This window comes from Camarhynchus parvulus, chromosome 2 (assembly GCF_901933205.1).
Source record: "Camarhynchus parvulus chromosome 2, STF_HiC, whole genome shotgun sequence".
Taxonomy (NCBI): Eukaryota; Metazoa; Chordata; class Aves; order Passeriformes; family Thraupidae; genus Camarhynchus; species Camarhynchus parvulus.
Window position 1 is genome coordinate 146503551 of NC_044572.1, and position 22051 is coordinate 146525601.

At 44.1% G+C, this 22051-nt stretch overlaps 1 protein-coding gene across 1 annotated transcript in view; it reads right to left on the reverse strand.

Annotated features, from left to right (window-relative positions):
• The window catches only part of COL22A1 (collagen type XXII alpha 1 chain), a 232260-nt gene that overhangs the window by 96475 nt on the left and 113734 nt on the right, over positions 1-22051 (reverse strand). The window contains exons 13-19 of the mRNA XM_030943927.1: positions 20404-20457; positions 18785-18838; positions 17481-17534; positions 13066-13119; positions 10950-10994; positions 6463-6516; positions 5182-5235 (exon numbers count right to left, since the gene is read on the reverse strand). Coding sequence (XP_030799787.1) covers positions 5182-5235; positions 6463-6516; positions 10950-10994; positions 13066-13119; positions 17481-17534; positions 18785-18838; positions 20404-20457 — 369 coding nt within the window. The remainder of the gene's footprint in view (positions 1-5181; positions 5236-6462; positions 6517-10949; positions 10995-13065; positions 13120-17480; positions 17535-18784; positions 18839-20403; positions 20458-22051) is intronic.

The following is a 22051-nucleotide window of genomic DNA, read 5'->3' on the forward strand; positions in this document are numbered from 1 at the left end:
TTGTAATATTCCAAATCACTCTTTCCTGTTGGATCCTTTGCTCAGACCCGCCTTAACCCCACCCCTTTCTGAAATGTATAAGTATCCCTGCAGAGGATGGACCCTGGCTTTTTCTGGTTCGTTTCTCATACTGTGGGCCCTGTTTAGTTTGTTGCTTTGCTGTTATATTAAAGTTGCTTTTCCGAATAACTGGATCAAGCAGTCTCTCTCATCAAAGTTGCCAGGGTTGGTTCTCAGGGAAGTTGCTGGTCATCCATCAGGGCTAGGACCAGAAGGCTTAATTGGCCCTCCTTTGTTGTTGATCTTTGTAGACAAACTTTTTATTGTCTTTTACAGTAGTGGCCAGATGAAGTGCTACTGGAGCTTTTGCCGTCCTGATTATCTTTCTACATGAGGTGGGGCCAAGGGGTGGAACACATGGTGGGCTGGGTGGGAAAAGCAGTTTGGCAGGGCACAGGGCTTCTCTGGGGATGTTTAGAGGACAGACTCGGGGGAGACAGAGGAGGGCTGCAAATCACTGGGAGACAAACAAGGGTTTGGGCTGGCTGCAGGACCTACCTTTGGCAAGTGGTTGCCTAAGGGTGAGCAGTCATCATTGGGGATCTGCCTGGTGCTGGCCCCGGGCTCACTCCTCTGGCTGCCCCCGAGGCAGCTGAAGGAGAAGAGGCGGCGCAGAGCCCACCGGGCATCTTGGCCATGGAGTCAAAGTAGAGGGGCAAAAGCCTAAGAAAGCGGCATCTCAATGGAAACCGCCAGGCCTTTGAGACAAGGGGTGGCTGTGCCCACCAGGCCTTTGTGAGCCACGGTTGCATCGTGCCCAGAGGCCATTTTGACATGGGTCCATGCCATGACCCAGAGGGCTTTTGTAGGGCCAAAACTCTCGTGTTGTCACTCTCAGGAGAGGAGCTCTCTGAGGAGGCAGCAGCTCTCTCATGAGGCAGCAGCTCCTCAGGACGAAGCAGCTCTCCTGAGTGATCTTGTCCAGTACTCATCAGAACACCAACAACATGTCAAAGAGACAGGAGGAAAGGGCCCACCGCCAGTCTCGCGAGGGGCAGTCGCTGCTGTCCAAGCAGTGACAAGTGAGGGACAGGAATGGAGGGAAAGGCTGCAGTGGGACCTGGGGGAGGGCTGGGGGCAGAGAGCAGCAGCCAGGCCTGGCTCCAGGCCTTGCCCTGGGGAGGAGGCGGTGCCAGGACGGCCTGGGGGAGGGAATGGCCCAGAGACAGCAAGCACAGCTGGGAACCCAGCCTGGCCTGGCTGCTGAGGCCAGCACCTGCCCTGGTGCCAGGGCCAAGCTTGCAACTTTGCAGGGGGCACAGCTGTCTCTATCTACCATCTCCTCCCGCTTCCCACAGGTGTCTCACAGGCAGCCACAAGCAGCTCTGCAGGTCACATGGACAACCATCACGTCCCTCCATGGGGACAAACTGCTCCCCAGACCAGTCACCTCAGGCAGCCTCCCAGGACATGGAACACAGGAGGACAGCCTGGAGGGAGGACACTCAGTGCCCCTCAGTGGCACAGTCACACGGCCAAAAAGATTGTCCATGTCAGACTTGCCGCCTCTCCACAGCCCTCCATTGACAGTGACACCTCCGTGCCTGCTCAGCCCTCAGCTGCCAAGAGCAGCCTCAGCACAGATCAAGCTTCCCCCTCTGCCAGCAAGCCCCAGCAGCCCCTGGGTTTTCTCCCAGAGGCAGAGCACGGTCCGCAGGTCCCGTAGCCAGCAGCCACCGAGACCTAGTGCCACCTTCTCCATGGGGCACTGTGGCTGCTTATGGGGCCAGGGAAACACCTTCCCTGGACAGCTCAGCTGAAAGGCTCTGGCGAGGGTCAGCAGCAAGGCAGGGCCATCGCCTGCCACCCCTGCGACGGGCAGGTGGCACGCCGCTCTGCACAGGGACCCAGCCTGCCTGGAAGCACCTGGAGCACAGCGAGATGGAGGAGCTCACTGAGGTGCAGGAAGAGCACGGTGGCAAAACCTATGGAGACTCATTTACAGGCCTTGCCCCGTGCCTGTGTGAAGACAGGTACAGTACATCACGTCCACCTGGACCCAGGAACAGTCAAGTGTCTGCCAAAAGGCAAATTCAGAGTCCCAGGTGATGCCCCACGCTCTTGGCTTGACCAAAGATGCCACAGAAGAGACGGGAAACTCTTCTGAGTTCCAGTCTCTGGCCCAGTTGGCAGAGCAGCAGTCTGTCTCTGAAAACTTGCAGCCCTGGGACAGTTTTCCAAAAGAGCCAGAGGAAAAGTGGGAGGAAGAAGAACTCCCAGAAACAGAGGCCACAGGAGACAGGTACAGCAATCCTCAGAGCACATCCCTTGCCCTCTTGAAAGACAAAGAGGGAGAGGCAGGAGCTTCTGCCCTGGACAAAGATCCCTGGGACGAGGGGCACAATGAGCTTTTGCCCACACTGGAGCCTGAGGAATTCTCAGACTTCTCAGCTTCTCCCTCATCTGGGAGCTCCTGTGAGGACAGGGAAACTCATCAGCTGCCTGAGCAAACGGCAGGTGGCCAGCTGGGGTGCACGGGGCCTGAGGATGCTTCAAAGCATCTTCTGAATATTGAGGCAGAGGAGCTGGAGAAGTTGGAGGAAGACATCCTCTCCTCCCTGGATGCAGAAAGCCCCTCGGGGCAGCACAGCCTTTGCAGCTGGACCATAGACTGTACAGGAGAGACCAAAAACTAGGCACAGCTGGTGCCTCCAGACCTGTTTGAAGAGCTGTGGTTTCTCTTTAACAACAGGGATGCGCTGTCCAGGGACACTCGGCCAGACCAGCTACTGGCAAAGTGGGAGGAAGAAGAGCTCCCTGACAGAGACACTGCAGGAGAGGGGGACAGTGAGCCAGAGAGCGAGTTGTCCCTCCCACTGCAAGAGGAGGGAGCAGAGCCAGCAGCTTCTCCCCTGGACAGCGATCCCTGCAACGAGGGGCACAGTGAGCCTTTCCCCATGGCACTGCCCAAGGACACAAATATGTCTGCGGTTTGTGTCGCGACTGCCGATCCTGCTGACGAGCCTGACAAAGCAGGCATGGAGGCTGGGCGTGCCCAGGCCGCCCCTCCCCAGGAAAAGCCCTGCGGCGATGAGCCGCCGGCAGGAGCTTGCCCGGTGCCTGCCCAGCCCCTCACACCCTTTGTTCCTGCTTGCCCCGCTGGCAGCGCAGCCGTCCCGCAGCCCCCGGCCCCACGGCCATGGCGCTCCATGGCCAAGACGGCCCGGCGGGCTCTGCGCCGCCTTTTCTCCTTCAGCTGCTTCCGGGGGCAGCCGGAGGAGTGAGCCCGGGGCCAGCAGCAGGCGGATCCCCAGTGATGACTGCTCACCCTTAGGCAAACACTTGCCAAAGGTAGGTCCTGCGGCCAGCCCAAATCCCTCAGCCCCAAGCCAGCAGCAAGGCAACCTGGTCGAGGAGAGCTGGCTGAGGAAGGATGGAAGCGCTGCCTTGTAGAATTCCACAGAAGCTGTCTTTAGGGCTGGAGGTGCATGCCCTGGGGATGCATCCCCACCCTGCTCCCAAGGCTGCATTCAGAGCTGAGAAATGCTCCTTGGGCCTCAGCATTGCAGGCAAAGGAAGGCATCCTTCTTTCACAGGGCAAATAGGAAAATAGGAAAACACTCCCTGAATACCAGCAGCAAGGACTGGAGAAAGGTGTGAACCCTGAAAGAACAACCTGGAGCCCTCACCTCCACAAGAACCACGGAGACCCTCAGTACAGAACAGCACATGGTCAGGAAAGACTGGAACCAAGCGTCTTGGACTGTCTTCTGCTTCATCTCTCTCCCAACCCTCTCTGCCCCCACTTCCCTTCACACCCTCCTCTTCTATATTCCTTTCTATCTCTCTTCCTCCCATTTATTAAATAAATAAAATCCCCGTTGTTAAGTTTGGTAGATGGTCTTGTTGCACCTAAATTTGGGCAGACGCATCTCTCACTAATCTCAGTCTCAACAGAGCCACACACCTGCGCACAGCATTTGAGGTGTGGCCTCCCCAGTGCCCAGCACAGAGGGACAATCACTGCCCTGGTCCTGCTGGCCACACCAGTGCTGACACAGAATGCCAGGAGATCACTGGCCTTCTTGCCCACCTGGACACTTTCCAGCTCATGTTTGACCACTGTCAGCCAGTACTCCCAGAGTCTTTCCCACTGGGCAGCTTTCTGGCCACTCTGCCACAGCCTGGAACACTGCAGGGCTTTGTTGTGGCCAAAGTTTACAACCCAGAACTTTGCTTTGTTGATCCTGATACCATTGGGCTTGGCCCATCAATCCAAAATACCTGCTTCCAACCCTGTGCCTCAAGCAGACACGCCACCCACTAGATCAGGTTGCCTAGGCCCCCATCCAAACAGGCATGTTGTAAAAAGAGCTCATGTTATGTGAGAAGTAGTGAAGAGATACACACCAGCCTCTCTGAAAATATCAGCCCAAGGAGACAAACATCTTCTGGAAGCACCAGTTGCAGCTGGTTCAGAAATATGAATGAAGTGATCAAGACTGATCACTACTACAGGAAGAAAATAGTGGGAATTGCTTCCAATCTCTGCATTCTTGGATAAGGGAAACTGACTTAATCCAGAGGAGAAAAAGAGAAAGAAATCCAGAACTGGCCATGCCTTTCCACTCCAGATGAAGAGCTGGGTCGGAAATACCAAAACCACAGCATCATCTCTAACAGAGAGGGAAACATAAGGCTGCCCTGAATATTTGAACAACTCTGAAAAATAACAAGGTCAAAATTGCTGCTGAGAGAAGTGAATAATTATTTTGCAGGTAGGAGGCTCAGAGGCATTTTGTTGTCGCTTTCTGAGTCAATTCTACATCTCCTGGGTGAGAAAAACAGCTTCTACACAAACATATTGACATTTCTACCCACATTTCTTAGATGAGGAAGATTTCCTGACCCACACTATGGTCTATTTCCTTCTATTCTCACTATCAGCATTAAACTAAGAGCAGAGGAGTCATAAACAGATACATTTTAACACTCACTTGCACCTATTTCAGACCGAAGCCATGTCAGAAAAGTGAAACATTTAAATATATATAAACTTTTGTTATATACAAACGAGATAAATATTAGTCCAACCGCCCTGATATTTCCAGCACTGAGGGCCCAATGAAGAATTAACAAATGTGTTTCTAAATCTACTTTGCGCATCCCATCCCAACTTACCTTGTCTCCTTTGGTCCCACTAGCACCAGGAGGGCCAGGGCTGCCAGGAAGGCCCTATAAAGAGGTAAAATTGAGAGAAAATTCTTTGTTTCTAAAAGGCAGGAGAAACATAAGGCTGCAGATATTGGCAGCACAAACTGTGATGTCCAGTTGCACTGGGCAGAAACTAACAGAACACATGAGGCTGCACAGTGAGGAAAGAGAATAACAATGGAGATGCCACAGCAACCATAATAACACCAATCCAATTTCAGCTGATTCAGAAGAATTGCAGTTCAGTGAGTATATCAGCATCAAACACAAAATTTAGTATAAAATTCAGGCATGAGGACCCCCTTCTAAGTGTCTAGACATGAAAAAGAAAGAAATGCTTCAGAAAACCCAATTTCTGTAACAGGGTTTCACTTGGAGAAATTGTTCCCTTGAAGTACTAAACAAAAAGGATCCATTTTAACATCTCTCTGCAATTTCCTACTTCATCTACATTTGCTGCAAGTATAAACCAGTTCTTATCCATCTGTAACACCGGAAAACATTTCCATCTTGCAAGGATAGTGATAAACACTAACTAGACACACAGTTCTTGGTACAAGGCAAACTGCAGCTGAGGAACAGAGCAGGATGCAGATGCTGCACTCTGGAGGTATCAGGCTCAAGGGTGGCAGTGATTAGCTGCATGGCTTTTGGCAAATCACTTCTGTCCTCTGCTTCTTATTTTGTCCTTTGCTATTTAGACCAGAAGGTCCTTGGAAGAAAAGGATGCTTCTCGTTAGGTATCATTCCCTGGGTAATGAAAACAGTCTTGTGGAATCTACAGATAGTGGTTTTAGACAAAGCAGTGTGTGTCTGATCAGCAGAAATGTACTGATCTTCTAGGCCATTTTCTGTTTTCTTTTTGTTTTAAAAATGTAAATAGTTCCAAGCCTTTTTTTTTATTGAAAACAAACCCAATATATTAAATCCAGTTCTCTTGCTTTCCTGTTGTGGGCTTAAACAGCTGAATTTTTCTGAGTGCTTTCTTATGTATTTAATGAAAATTAAGACAAACATTTAGACTATCATGTTTAAAGGACTGGCATTTCTGGTGAGTGTAAGTTGCATTCTAGTTTAATTCTAAAAGCAAACAAACAAAAAAAGAAAACTTTACCAAAGATCCTCAGAATAGGGACATGATTGGGTACTGTCATGATTCAGCAACCACCCAGGATAAGTCTCAGTTTTAGGGTCAACTTCCACTCTTTCCAAAGAAACACTTCCAGTTTTTGAGTATTTGCCACATACCTGTTTCCCCTCCAGACCTGGCTTTCCAGGGAATCCATCCAGGCCTCTGTCTCCCTGGAAGAAGAAGAGAAATAACCACTCTAATTTAAATCTGTGCTGTTTAGGTCACTGCCCTGAAGGTCATGCCCATACTATCTGCTCCAAGAGTAATGAATAAGGAGAGAAATTCCAGCCAGTCCCATAGAGAAAATAGCTGAAGTTCCTACATCTGTACCTTGAAAAGTTGCTGCAACCAGAAGCAGGTGCATGCTAGCTTTCCATGTTGGCATCCTTCCTCTGCCTGCTGAGGTGGGTTTGTGTAAACTGGACAATGTGCTCCAGCAGAATGTCAGCCCAGAACAGCTCTTACAAAACTAATAAAGCAATCCAGCAATAGGTCAGTTTTACCCAATCTTTCATTTTTCTCCTTTCCTTTCTGTAACCTGGGGGAACAGTTAATTTGTTCCTATATGTCTCCAGAGCTAGACAGTCCACAAAGTCCATATGCAATGGATTTTACCACTTTATTAGTTGAAGATATGGGTTTTTCCCCCTGAACCTAAACCTGAATTTCTTTTTTTTTTTTTTTTTTTGCTGCAGTTCTAGACTAGTAAGTCTTTCCCTAACCCCCCACAGAGGAAAGCGTTTCCTTCATCTTTGCAATGACCTGTTATGTATTTCAAGATTTACAAAATTCCCCTTTCAACTTTCTCTAGACTAAACAACCATAATACTTTCAACTTTTCTTCATGGGCATGTTTGTCAGTTCTCTGATCATTTTTATTGCTCTCCTTTGTGCAGTGTCCAATTTTTGCACGTCTTCATTGTAGCTACGTGAATGAAACTCAATACACCTGAGGCTAACTTTGAGCAGAAATATATTTTCATGTTTTATAGACTATTTTTCTGTTTAAATCACAGGACAATGTTTACTTTACACCAAACCCCCTTCCACAAGACAGCTCCTTGATCAGTTGTTCCCAATCCATAACTGCAATTTGTTGTCCTATGTGTATGAGACATCCTGTAGCTGCCACTTCTCAATGCCATCTTCTGCTTTGGGTGATTGTGCTTACAGGATAACTTTGAATTCTGACCCTGATCTAGACTGTTCTTCCATATTCAAGTTCAACATCATATTTTATAATCAAGGTTCTTGATAGAGATAACTAGATCAATTACATACTTCTGCTGAACTTCACTTTCCTCCTACTGATTGTGGCCTTTAACCATTCAATCTCTTTAGTTTAAAAACTCCTAGAGACAGAGACTTGTACTGTCTAAAGTCCTTAAATCTCTGAAAAATGAAACACAGATTTTGTTTGGATCCTTTACACACAGCTGAATATAAACTATCAAACACACACACAGTGCCAATGTTAACGTGAATGTACATGTAAAAATAATTCTACAAGTACAAGCAGTGACAGAAAACTAATAGTTTTATGCTACTTTTTTAGTGTTTTTATATATCTTAAACTCTGTTAGATCACTGTTATTACCTGCAAACCCACACTTACAGCATTGGATTTAATTAGTTTCTTTTGTAAACTACATTGATTTGCCAAGTCAGAAATGGATTTGCCAATCATTATTTCCTCCTTAGAAAGTCAATCAATCTTCCAACATAAATGTTACTTCAAATTATGTATTCAAGGAATGAAATTAGAGAGACCCATATCCTCCAGAAAGCTGCTGAAAACCACTGCCAGACACCCAGATCCACTTGCTTTGGAGGTCTAGCTTCCACATTAATGCTTTCCTTTGCACTGCCTGAACTACAAATATCCTGAATTTAAGACTTTCAGCAAGCAACAGCTTGGTATATTGCTGACAAAATGTGCAGTGTGTTCCCAGGAGAATTTTTAACATCAATACACTGCAGCAATGAGTACTTCACACACTCTGCTTTAGCTGCCAAAACAGAAAAGTGTCGATATTCTTACTGCTACCAATGGGGGCTGGAAAAGGCAAATGTATTATTTATACAAGCAAATACAAAAAAATCTATTTGAAAACACTCCAAACAATTGTGTTTTCTGCTGTTTCTTCAGAAAAATCTGTCATTATAAATTTTTTTTATTATTTTTCCATTCTTTAAATAAGGCTACTCAGTGAAAGGTACTTTTCTCCCAATAGAAAGAGCAAACACATTAAAGTTTCATTCTCAGATTTTCTCTTTAAGATTCTATTTCTTTCTTCTGTGTTGTGCTGTTTTTTCTTCGTTTAACCTGTAGAACAAAATGGTGAAGATTCACAAGCAACTAGGCGAAATAACAATTCTGCCAAAACTTCAGTGCTGCTCTCTGACCTCTACCATTTAGAAAATTTAATGATTTGTTGGGAAAATGATTACCCAGGAGTCTGTAGGGCCCTGGAAAGGCTGCAGGAGAAAAAAAACCCACTGCAGAGGGATCTGGCAGCAGCAGACCAGTCCTGCTGCCTTCTTACACAATCCCTTCTCAATAAAATAGAAAAGGTTTTGCAGGATGGACACAGGATTATGCAGCAAAAGCAATGCCCTTTGTCACACTGAACTGCTGGACGTGCCTAAATTAGAATGCCAAGTATCACATACAGGTATGGTTCCTGTTAGCAGGGCAGTGCATCAGAATTATCTCTGGAATCTGTCCTGGGGTCTGCAATGGGCTCATTAGATGCAAAAGGGCATGGGATATCCCTCATATGGTGCAGTGCTTTTCCTAAAGTGCAGGTGCAACCTGTACTACTGGATTTGAGAACCTCACTCAACAATAAAACCTCAACATTTACATGAAAGGTCCCAGGATATGTGAAGGATGCAGCAAGATGGATGGGATAGTTAGGGCTTTTTAGGTAGTAAGGGAGAAGACTTGATAAAACAATACTCAGTGCATGAACTAGTTCTCCCTCTGATATTATAACCCCTTTTCTCTTCAGGCACAAAGAAACACAGGTTATGTAGGTGTCAGTATTGAGGTTACAGACTGAAGAGCAGACAAGAAAATATTTGGCCCACTGAATTTACACCCACTGTTTTCACAGTAGTACTGACTGGTAAAAGTTAAAGCACTGGCAGTAGGTGCACTGAGACCATCATTAAAACCTGGGAAAAAATTGAAGCAGAATTGTTTTAGCAGAGATTTGGCTGCTTCAGGGAAGAAAAAAAAAAGGATGGGGGGGCACCTCTAATTGTGCAGATCCTTCAAATGAAACAAAACCTAATTCATTTCTTCCCCACTCTGATCTTCCTCTGCTTAGTCAGTTGCCTGCCCACACACAGCTCCAGCTTCCTCTCCCATCACAGTGATGTCAGAAAGATGGATTTTCTTCCAGGAGCCAAATATTCCAGCAGATTAGACAATGTTGCCTCTGGAAAAGCAGCAGAGGCACTGGCTAGACACAGGACACCTATGCAATTCTGCAAAGGGCTGAAGGAGAAGCATGACAAAGATAAAATACAATCCAGCCATTTGCTCTAGCTGCAATAACAAGGATAGATAATGCAAAATGTGATCATGGCTACTTTATCATAAACAGCAGAAAGGATGTTGGTAAAGAGAAACAAAATATCTCACACTAAGGGTCTACTGATAACTTTTCCCACTAGGCAAAAGTTTGGTGTTAATTGCTGGGTTTCCTCTCCAGAAGAAGATGGAGACTGAGAAATGGGAACAGAGCTATTCCAGCAAGATGATGACTCCCTCCTTTACACAACACAGGCAAAGCTGCCAGACCCTCCCTGAGATAAACCTGTGTCAGGACTGGCTTGAGTAATAAGCAAGACAGAACATTTTTAAGGGGCCCTAAGCACTGACAGGCAGGTCTACAGCAGAAGTGGGTGCACATCTGAGGTCTCTCTGAACACAATGAGCAAACTGAAGTAACTAAGGCTTTGTGCCTGTCCATTTTTTTTCCTTTAAATGCCCATTCCAGGTCTAATAAGCATTTGGTCTTTTCCTTGAGCCACAAAAATGGTTCAAATCACAGAGTGACCTGTACTCTGTGAAACACCTCTTCACAGTCAGCAGAGAACATGGAATTGGGAAGCAATTCCATTTGGTTGAAGCCTTTGATATAATACAAATTACCTGGTACTTACTACTAGTGAGTTTATGGGAATGGGAGAAAAAAGAAACTTAGGAAGTTGAATGATGTGAAAAACTGGAATGAGATGGGAAAATGCTAGATGCAGACATGGTCAGTGGCAGTCAGTGACCATTCTCAACTCTCAGGTTGTGCACACAATGTGAAGACCCCTTCAGATCTCCACACTGGCAACCTCCACTCCTCTCCTCCTCACTCTCCTCCATCCCTAGCTACAGACATACAAGAAGTCCCTAAATGTGTGCTTAGTAGACAGCATAGATCCCAAAAACCCTCCCGCACACCCATGAGAGGTGGGGAGCACTTGGAAGTGCAGTGCAGTGAGGAAACTCCATCCCTCTCCAGAGCTGCTGGCCTAGTAGTCCATCTCAACTAATGGGCAAAGGAAAAGCCTGGCATTTTGTAGCATACAGCAGAAATACCTTGTCTCCTCGTGTTCCCTTTTCTCCTCTTTCTCCTTGTAGACCCTAAAAATAAAAATAAACAAAGATTATAAAGCTAAATCCAAGTAGAGGCATAGTTACCCCCTCTAATTAGTCACAAAATCAGTGTGCACATCTGCAAAATCAATTCAAGTGAACCTCAAGGACATTTTCTGTGTTGCCAGTCCTCAGAGTTGGCCACAGGCATGATCTAAGCAGACTCACAGAGCAGGGACTGCTTGTGAGCCCAAGAACATCTGTAATATTATATTGCCTGCAGACATATGACCCTCCTGCCAACAGCAGAGTGGAGGGACAGGGAACACACCACAGCTGCAGATGGTCTGGAAAACAACCAGTGCTCTGCATTTTTCAAGTTTCTTGTAAACAATGAGAACTTTGGTAAAGGACAATACTGATGAGAAAACCTATCACACAAACAAGCAAGAATTCCCGTTCCTGGTGGGTTTGGATGTGGTAGCCAGACAGACAGCAGGTAGCTTTGAGAACTGGCAAAGGTTAGATGCACTCTGTCCTGGGGGCCCAGCACATTTTTGTGCTGTGAATGCAATGCCAGTGTTCCTCAGGACTGCATAATTCATCTCCCAGCTACACCAGAAACATTGCTGGAGCTCAGTTTGATGTGGCACTAGCACAGACAATTGACTCAATGGGCACAAAAGCATTTCACCTTTCCTAAACTCAGCAAATACCTTGTATTTTATCTTTATTGTAGAAGCTGAGCAATCAGCTAATAGCTATAGAGAGACAAATATGCTCAGACAGTAGCGACCTCTCTAAAACTGCCAAAGCCTATAGTGCTTCTTGCTGTAATAATTTAAACTTCAGTTTACTTTACACTATAGTGGAGTCTTACCTCCAAGCTAATGAGAGCTCCATGTCTGGGTATATTTGGCCCTCAAGGTTGATTTACATAATCATCTAAATGGGCAGGGCTATTTTATACTAGAGCAGGTTGCTCAGAGCCCAGTCCAAGCTGGCCTTGAATGTTTCCAAGAATGGGGCATCCACTATCTCACCAGACAACCTGTTCCAGTCTCACCATCCTCATAGTAAAAACCTGCTGCCTTATATCCAATCTAAATCTCACCCCTTTTACTTTAAAACCATTATCCCTTGTCCTATCAAAACGGGTCTTATTAAAAACTTGAGCATCTTTTAAATATTGAAAGGCCACATTAAGGTCTCCTCAGAGTCTTCTCCAGACTGAGCAACCTCAACTCTCAGCCTTATCTCGCAGGAGAGGTGCTACAGCCTTCCTACCACTTCCATGGCCCTGTTCTGGACCTGCTCTCAGAGGTCCATGAATCTTTCCTGTGCTGGGACCCCAGTGATGGACACAGCACTGCAGGTGGGGTCTCACCAGAGCAGAGCAGAGGAGCAGAATTATTTCCCTCACCTGCTGCCCATGGTGCCTTTGGGCTCTGAGTGCACTCTGTCAGCTCATGTCCAGCTTGTCATCCACCAGCACCCCAAGTACTTCATGGCAGGGCAGCTCACAATCCTTTCATCCCCCAGCCTGTGGGTGATGACCCCCATCTGGGTCAGCAAATCTCAGAAACTCCAGTCAGCCTTTGCAACACCAGCTTAAAGGCTGCTTACCAAGCTGGGACCTCAAGACAGTGGTGCTAAGTGGACAGAATCTAATTTATTTTGGTCTTGCTTTCTGTTCATTCAATGCAGATTTGTCCCCTGAGCCCAAAGTCTATTCCCTATATGACTGTAAACTTGCTGAGAGGTGGTATTTTTTCTTGGTGTTCTGATGAAGTTTTAAAGCACCATATAAATGGTGCATCATCACAGACCAAAGCAATTGCATTACAGTGGGAGCATCACAAAATCACCAGCTGTTATCTCAGTAATCAAGTCATTTCTGCTGACACCTCTCTACTGGCTACAGGTCTGTTCTCATTTAAAGAAGACAGAAGAAACTCAGTGAAGTCAAGACAATTTCACCACTTGGACTTAGTGCAGATAACTGGTCAGACAGATTATAGACTGCTTAATAATAAAAAAAATATATATGGGCAGAACACACTGAAAAAGTAAAGAAAGTTTCTAGAGCATCAGAAATTGAACAAGAGCCGTGACTTACCGGTGCTCCTACGTAGCCTTTGATGCCTGGAGGACCCTGTTTTCCCTCAGATCCCTGGCAAGGAATTGAGATACAGTAAACCACCAGAAACTCTTTCACATAAAAGACCAAGAATAAAATTAGTTAGTCAGAAATTCAAGTTGCTCTTCCAGGCTCACATTGAGGCTTCTTGACTCTCTCAATGCTAATACAGGAGTCATGTCTTACTTTCCAACTACTTACCCAAACTGACACAGTATTTTCCTCTGTCCCCTCAGACATTAGCAAGTTTTATCCTTCTGCTTTCAGACTTAACCTACAAACTGTCCCATACAGGTTTCTCTACAGGTTATTTCAGAAGGTTTGGCAAAGTCAGCTGTGTCACACAACACCTATTGGGGCTCCTGAACACAGTGTTAATGGAACAAAGCAAAGGTATACATTGCTGCAAAGTGACCACAGTCTTCAAAATGTTATATGTTTTGGAGAGTAAATGCAAAGAAACAGATAAGAACTAATTTTTCCAATGTTTATTTTTACTGATAAGAAAAAATGCAAGAGGACCAGGTACATTGCATCAGTCTTTAAGCTGGTTGTGCACTGTCTCACCCTGGAGAAGGTACACTGTAATGGACAGTACTCACAGTGTGCCTTTATGTGTCTTGCAATGCCTGAAAATTATCTGGATCCCCAGCTGAACAGGCTCAGCCCTCAGAACTGTTCCATGGAGACAGCCTGGGCCTGGTAAGTTGACCTAGAGAATTGTTTTGGCATCCTATATCACCTATTTGACTGATTATTTTCTTACTTACATCACTTCCCCATCCCATCACTCCCATCTGTCTAACTCCTGTCTAACTGGGTGGCTGTAATGGATAAGGCTTCAAAACAGATAGAGATATTATTACAAAATAATTTTAAAATAATTACTAGATTTTGTATTAATAGAAGTTTTATATTAAAAAGATAATAAAATTAAAAATGCAAGATGTGTTTGCAATTAATTAGAAGCAGAACTGAGGCTTTTTTTTCCCCAGTGCAGGTTAACAAGAGTAAGGTTCAAGCACAAGCAAAGATGGCTCTGGGATCAGACCTCTGCAAGGTCAGGAAGCATTGCAAGTCCTCTAATAGCAGGCATGCACCTAAATCTCTCCTTCAGCCTGCAGAGAAATACTGCTACCAAAGTCTAGGCAAAACCCCAAGAGAAACAGAGTCCTGCTCCAAGTCATCCAAATTGCAAAGTCTAACTCAGTCCTGTTACATAAAACGTGGTTGTAACACTCAGCAGAAGTTATAGAGAAACTGGTTTGTCTGGATGAGATGTGCTGAACCCACTCAAGGCCTGTGCTGAGATCATGTCTGGTAAACCAGAGAAGCGTGAGACCTTCGACAGCTCGAGCGAGCAAGAAGGAAATTTGTCAAAATGAAAATCTTACCTAATACTTTTTATTTCAAAGGATTGATTTTTTTTCCCCGTCTCTTTCTGCTTTTTCTATTAAGTGCAGATAACTGTCAGTTCAGATGGGAATGCTATAGCTATGTCTTTGCCACAGCAATGACAACCACAAAAAAACCTCTTTATCCTTTTATTAGAGATACAGGGGGGAAAAACCAAGGAAAAGGTTGAATATTTGCTGCAGGATATTGCAGGCTAAAGGGTCTGATCTCAAAAATCCAAACTTTATTTCTCTGCTATAACATCGCACAATGAACAATCTGAGATATGGCCCTTTTTCTCTGGACCCATTTATTCCATTTAAATTAACCTGTGAGGTCCCACATATTTATGTGGGAGTTTTCCCCACTGACCAGTGAATATTTCTTGCTATCTCAGATTACCATGACAACTGTAACCAGAAGCTCCATCATCTCAGCACAAGGCTGACTTTGGTAAAACTCTTCTTTATGTCCAGCTTGTAGCCAGCAAGATTACACATCTTTCTTGGGGATGTGTACCCTCCAAGTCTGATGAAAAAGAAAAATCCCACTCCAAATCCTACAGGTTAATGCTGAAGACACTGAGCTAGGAACAATTTCCCCCAGAGACATCACTGAGAAGCAAAACCAGTAAAACCAGGGATGACATACCAAGGCCATTTCATTCCTGTAACCTATACATGAACTCTAATGGGCTCAGCAACCATTTCTGTAACTCTTTGGACTGAAATTCCATTACCAGAAGTCTGGAGGACTCTTATGTGTGCTACTGGAAGCTTCACACAATTAATGAGGTCTGCAAAAAGTACAAGACAACTTCTTAAAAGAAAGTGCTGGCAATTCCCACTGAAGCAAAAGGCTCCTCATCCAAGGAGATAAACAAGGGGCTGAATTTCCTGGGGCACAGGTATCATTGCTGAGCACACACTAAGCTTGTCTGGCTCAATGCTAATGAAGATGGATTGAGACAGGAAGGATCACAACCCAACCAACCAGACAAACTGCAACGTTGCTCTCCATGGAGCCTGGGGTAGAGCCCAGAGCTGCTATATTGACGCCAAAAATAAGTGATCTGGCAAAAAACCTCTAAATAACCATTACACCAGTAATTGGAGATGTGACCTCTCTAATTGCCAACTCCACCCATCCTTATAAACCTTGTTCCACATTGATGAGGTGCTCAGGCTTTACACTGAGGAGTAATGTGGATTCCTGGTTTAGATTTTAAAGCCCTGTCAGCAACTCAGGGTTATTTCTTAAAATAGCTCAGGCCAGAATCCAGCTCAAGGACACTGCTCACAGCCAATTTTGAGGTAAATGAAAGTCACTGTGAAAACACAGAATAATTTTATATTTGGGCACTGTGAGAGGCTGAGGTTGGCCCAGCTCAGCCTCTCACAGGCTTGTCTTCCCTGGGAGCACCTGGCATTGTCCAGTCAGATGTCTTTAGGTCCAGCCCCACCAGCACCTATCCTGCCCAGCCCATAGATCTGAATTCCTTCTATTCTGCATTGCCTCATTAATTGGCTGAACTGCATGTTCCTGAAGAACCTGGTGGGAAATATGGAGCAGGATCAAGTCCACTTTGAGGAAAATGTAGGTGCCTCAGTTTAGCTTGGTTTGTAAAAGCTTTGCAAAGCAAAGTGTGAGGAAATTGATACCACAAAGAGCATCATATAGGCTGCTGGTTTGCAACTCCACTACATGAGACATACAGGACAGAGAGAAAATATGTATTTATTTACTTGATAGGGGAGATGCAGATAAAAAGCATTTGTGAGTGATAAATTCAGTTCATTTCATCCAAGATCCAAATCCTATTAAGGGCAAAATATTCAGTATGCCTCCACTCAGCTCAACCCAGCCCTGCTTTGCATGTGTCATTTATCCCCTGCTGAAGCCAATGTGGTTTTCACAGAGAACCCTGGGATGGCTGCCAAGTATTTCTGCTAATCTACAAACTCCTCATGAGTTCTGATACTCTCCTGATGGGACTTTGGGAGAGAGTGAATTTCCCTCTATGCCAAAACACCTTTTGGAGACAGGGCTCTGCATAGCTGAGGAACACAGAGGACCTGTATAAGATCTGCTTCATCAAGTCCTCTCAGAGGCAAGGGACAGTCAAGGCTCCACCAGGAAATGTGCTGAGGTACTGAACTCCTATCTGAGGATAATGGCATCAGTGAACTCAGTGTGAGATTTAGGTAACTAGAAATGGCTCTTCCACAAAGATGAGATATTCAAAGGTCTTGGCTTGTACAGGGACAGAACTGAGAGAAGTTCATTCAGGCAATCAAATTGTTGTCCTTGCAGCACCTTTCACAGGATGAGCTGAACTTGCTGTGCGTGATACCCCTAAAAACTTTCTTGTCACCATCTACTTTTTGTGTAATAACAACAATACTGAAACCACCTGAGGGATATTTATCCCCTCAATAACCAGGGAACAAGGCAAGGAGAGTTGAGATTTGAGAGCAGTTTAAAGAGTTGTTGCTTCAAAATTTGCCTTTCTGATGCTCAGCTAAGTCCCACCAGATCTGCATTCAGAAGCACCTTGTTTGAAGCAAACCCAGCGATATAAGTACTGGCTCAAGTTCTGTATCACTCAGGTACTGCTCAAAATAGACAGACACATTCAGGATAGGATCTCTATATGATCTTTTTTTCAAATCATAGAATAGGGGAAATAATTCTCATCAGCATCTTAGTGAGAGTTGGAAAAGCTACAGAAGATATGACACAAGGTTTATGTGCCCCAGAACATGTTTTCTTCACCTTCTCCAGCTACACTGTTGATTGAACAAAAGTTATTTCTTCTTCTTACAAACTTTGCATAATTGCTGATACCTTAGCAGACTCCTTATGACACTGGGCATTTTGAGTTTCTTAATTCACCAGTGAGAATATCAAATGTCATCAACAATGAGTAATTCAAACCATCTAAACATAATCAGTGAAAAAAATATGCCTGCCCATGCAAAGAAGAAAGGAAAGCTTACCTTTGGTCCTGCTGGCCCAGGCAGTCCAAAGGCTCCTGGATGTCCTCGTTCACCCTGCAAGTAACAGAAATATCACTGGTAAACACAAATCTCCTATATATATAAAGGCTAGGATAGCTCAAAATAGTCAGTGCATGCAGTTAGAAATATTGACGGTCCATCATACAGAGAGCTGAAAGTTTACAATGAGTTTTCCTCACAAAAATGAAAGCAGAAAGAAAATGAAAACTCTTAGAGCAGCTCTTTGTCTACTCTCGAAACACAACCAGGTAGTAAAAAATGAGTTCCCTAAGTTGTGAACAGCTTGCACTAATTACAGTGTGCAAAGATGGATTCCTTGAAGCCAGCATTTGTTCTTGAATTGTCACCTTGCAGTGTATAAACACATCTTATAAGGAATGCTGTGAGTACAACACTGTCCAATCCCATGCCATGTGTGATGTGATGAAGTTGCCTCAGTTCTGGAAGCAATATTGAAAAATTGTCACAGTTTTTCCAAAGTCGGACAATTGTGGAACAAAGAAGAAACAGGATGTAAGGAAAAGAGCTTTTTTGCTGTGTGTGTCTTTTTGTGTATACCTGCCTTCCAGAGAATCCTTTCCCAAGCTCCTTCAGTTGCCACCAAGTGACTGCCACAAAGTGAATGACATGGTGAAGGTTCAATATTAGGTTGAAGATATTTCTAGAGGATGGTGATCAAGCAGGGGAAACTAAAACACACTTCTATGAGATACTGGAAAACATATTTGTGGTTTTTTGCTTCAGCTGTAGTCCTCTCACAGGCAGTATTTGGTACACTGCATCCTTCCTTGAACTAACCGTGCCCTCCTCTTCTTCTCTTAGTTTTTATCAGTGCACAAGAGGACCTGAGGTCTTTTCTTCTGTGACCAGGACTCCAATTTCTCCAGCCCATGGCTGCTGTGGAAAGCAGCATGGTCCCTTTCACCGTTGCTGACTCTGCTAGCCAAGGACTCCTTGCCAGCCACAAAACTCATGGCCAGGCTCTGCAGCTGCAGCTCTTTTCCAGCAGGTCCCAAACCACAGGCTGCTTCCTCTCCCTCCTTAATGAATGGCAACTGAGCTGCCCTGGAGCTTCCAGCCATGGTTAATCCATAGGACACCTGCCTTGGCTGCAAACATGTGAGGGAGAGTTTTGGGGCTATTAACCTCCTGCCATTTGTTTCTGCTGCTCCTAAAACGGCCACACAAATCCCCCAGACGGGTTCCACTCCAGGCAGATTGATGCCCACTGCCTGCCTCACACTGAAAAGCAGGATTACATGGGAGAAACAAAAAAGGCTTACAGCTTCTCCTTTTGCTCCATCCCTCCCAGGGGGGCCAGGTGAGCCCAGGGAACCCTGTAACAACAACAGAGTTATCATCAGCACAGCATTAACACCCACTGCAAGTGCAGTGATACGAGCAGCACATCTAGAGAATAAGAAATGAGGAGAAACATTTCAACACAAACATTTATTATTTACAGTTCCTGAAGGAGCTGCTGCTGACATTAACACACTAGGGATGATTGATGAGCTGCTAATGAGGAACTAGGCACTCTAGTCCACTTAACTCATTTAAGAATAAATTAATATAAAAGCTCTGGAGATAATTAGACACATAACAACTGAGTCATCTTAATATTATCATGTAATCTTCTCTTAGCTTCTCTCTTCACCATTCTATTGTCTCAAAAATTGTGTTTTTTTTTTTTTTTTTTCCTCCTTGATTATACAGCATTCATTCCAAAGCTCAGAAGCCTCTAGGTAAAACTATAATATACATAAGTAGTAGGCCTAAAAGCAAATGGAAAAGAAGCCTTGAAATACTCAAGCAGTCCTCAGGAATGACCCTGGCCCCTGGGAAGTGAGTCCCAGAGCTGTGAATATGCAAAGGTGTAGAAAACAAAGAAACAGAAAGCCAAATACCACTTAAATTTAAAATTTTACCATTTAAAAATCTTCCTATACACCAGGATGAATGGAACTAAATATGCTGAGATTGGCAGCTCCCCAGCTAACAGGAACAGCAGCAAATGTGGAGAAAAAGCAAGTTTTCTGCCTGCAGCTGGCAATTTAAAGAACAAATGGAGAGTGGAACAAACAACAGACAAGTCAACACACACTGAGGAACTGGCTTAATGTTTTCACTTCTAGGCATTGCAGCAGTTTTGTCTTAGGTGTGTTACAAAAAAAGGCTCAAGTGAGAAACAGACATGAACACTGCAGGCTGTGATTGTACAGGGCTGGTTTGTTGTATGTTACTTGGAGAGGCATCTTGCCTGTGATCTGGAACATTTGCTGTTTTATAAGAGGTGGAAACAGTTTAATTTCCTAAAATTCCTCCTGCAAATAAGAATTTGATTAAGGGATTTCCAACAAATGTGTCCAAAGTCAATACTAGTCAACAGAATTATTTCAGTACTGGACTTAATTTTTGGTTTTTTTTTAAAGGATGACACAGTAAGCAGCTAAAGGTCACCACAGTCCAAAAGTAATTTATGTTCAGTGCAACTAAAGGCATAGTAATCTTTGGCCTTCTTTTCTCATATTGAAGAGACTCTAGTGTTCCTGTGTGTATTAGCACTGAGCTCCTGTTCTATTACATTTAAGTATTTTGGAGTTTTACAAAGTTTAGTCAAAGCTCATGCCTTTGAACTCTCCACGCGCTTGTCAAATGTGGCTCAGCATCATCAATAAAACCTTAAAACTTAAAAAATTGTGTGGCTGCACATTGATAAAAAAAAACCAGTACAGCATTACAATATCCTTTTCTGAACACCTTGTTTACACAAATGAAACAAAATATAATACAGAGGTAAAACAAAAGACTTAGCGTAGGGTCGGTTTTCATTAGACTTCCACAGCAGCTTTATAAACTCCTAAACTTTTTCAGAGTATAATTAATAAAGACTTGGACTTACTTTTTCTCCTTTGTCCCCTTTCAGTCCAGGAAAGCCAGGAAAGCCTTCTTCACCCTACAACAGCAATGGAACAAATACCCCATATCAAATGCCATATCCTTCTGTGGTATATCTGTGTACTTTAGACAGTGCAGTTGTCATCTCTTGAGAACTGAGTCCAGCTTTTCACCCTCACTGTAACAATGCTGTGCTCAGTCACCTGTAACTTGCCCATATTTGAACAGGTTCACTTTCAGTTTTCCATTCCAGTGCATTCCTTCCCTTCCTTTTTGTAATTACCATCCAGAACCAAAAGTTTTCTAAGGAAAATATTAGAGACCTACCCTTGTTATAAAAATGTATTCAAAGCATTTCTTCCTTGAGAAACCCTCCTGTTGCCATATTCCAAGGCATAAGAACTTAAAGTTTGGCCTGGCAAATTTACTACAATGCTGAGTTCCCAATGCCATGGATTTTTTTTTTTAATTGAAATAAATGGTATGGAAATTGACATGAAAAATTTTGGAAAAATTCAAATGTAGGATTTTTTCCCCTCTAGCTACTCTCATTAGGACAAAAGATTGGGAGCTTTTTCCCCATCTGCCTTTGTAAAAACTCACTAGCACAGAAAAATCCTTTTGCAAGAGCATTAAATTGGCTAAGAAGTCTATGCATATATTTCCAAATTGTCTGCATACACATAAGGACTACCTAAATATGTAGATAAATTCAGGCCAAATTGTACCACTAGCAATCTTATTTCTGACTTTTTTTTCCATAAGTCTAGTCTAGCAGACTTAATGGATGTACTCCTAGAGCAAAGTTCCCTATTTTGACAATAAATAGTGTTAAAATCCAGCCTTATTTACATATAGGTGTATTTGGCATTTAAAGGTAAACAAAAGATAGTATCTGAAAAGTATCTGTCCTTATATGCAAATTAAAATCTTTATAATCACATTTCTTGCTAACTGAACCTTCACAAAGCACTCCAGAATCTGCAATGCAGCTGGTGGTAAAAATCAGGTCTGCTATATTGGAATGGCTCTATAATGAGACAGAAAACCCATCAAATAGAAAACGTGATTTTTGAGGAAATAATTTGCTCTAAGAGGTCAATATAACTTGAAGGAACTGTTGTTCCTTGGCAAAGTGTGTCACACAGGTAGGAGAACAATTTGTGTCTTTCCTATGCAAAGTAAAAGGAGTTTGCATAAGGTCCAGTTAATTAGCTTCTTCTCTTGCCTTTTTTTTTTTTCTGACATGAAATAGCAACTGCTTGGCAAAGCTGAACAAATTAATCCTAGGAGCAGTCAATAAGTTTGAAGCATGGTGTTCACAGAAATATTAATGCAGGACAGGAGAGTATCCACCAGCTTTTCCAGTTTTTCTCCAAGGAGAAAATTGCACAGAACCCAGATTCTAGAGACAGTTTTAATGTCCCCTGGGGAACCACCACTGGAAATGCTAGAGAGTGGGAAGATCTCCTACCTCTGTTGACTTCCAGTAGAAACATTAAGGGCAGAAAAGACCTCCCAGGTCAAGTCCAACCATTTACCCAGCATGGCCAAGTCCACCACTAAACCACATCTGCATGTTTTTTCAACACTTCCAGGGACAGTGGTTCCTTAACTTCCCTGGGCAGCCTGTTCCATTTGCTTGACCATTT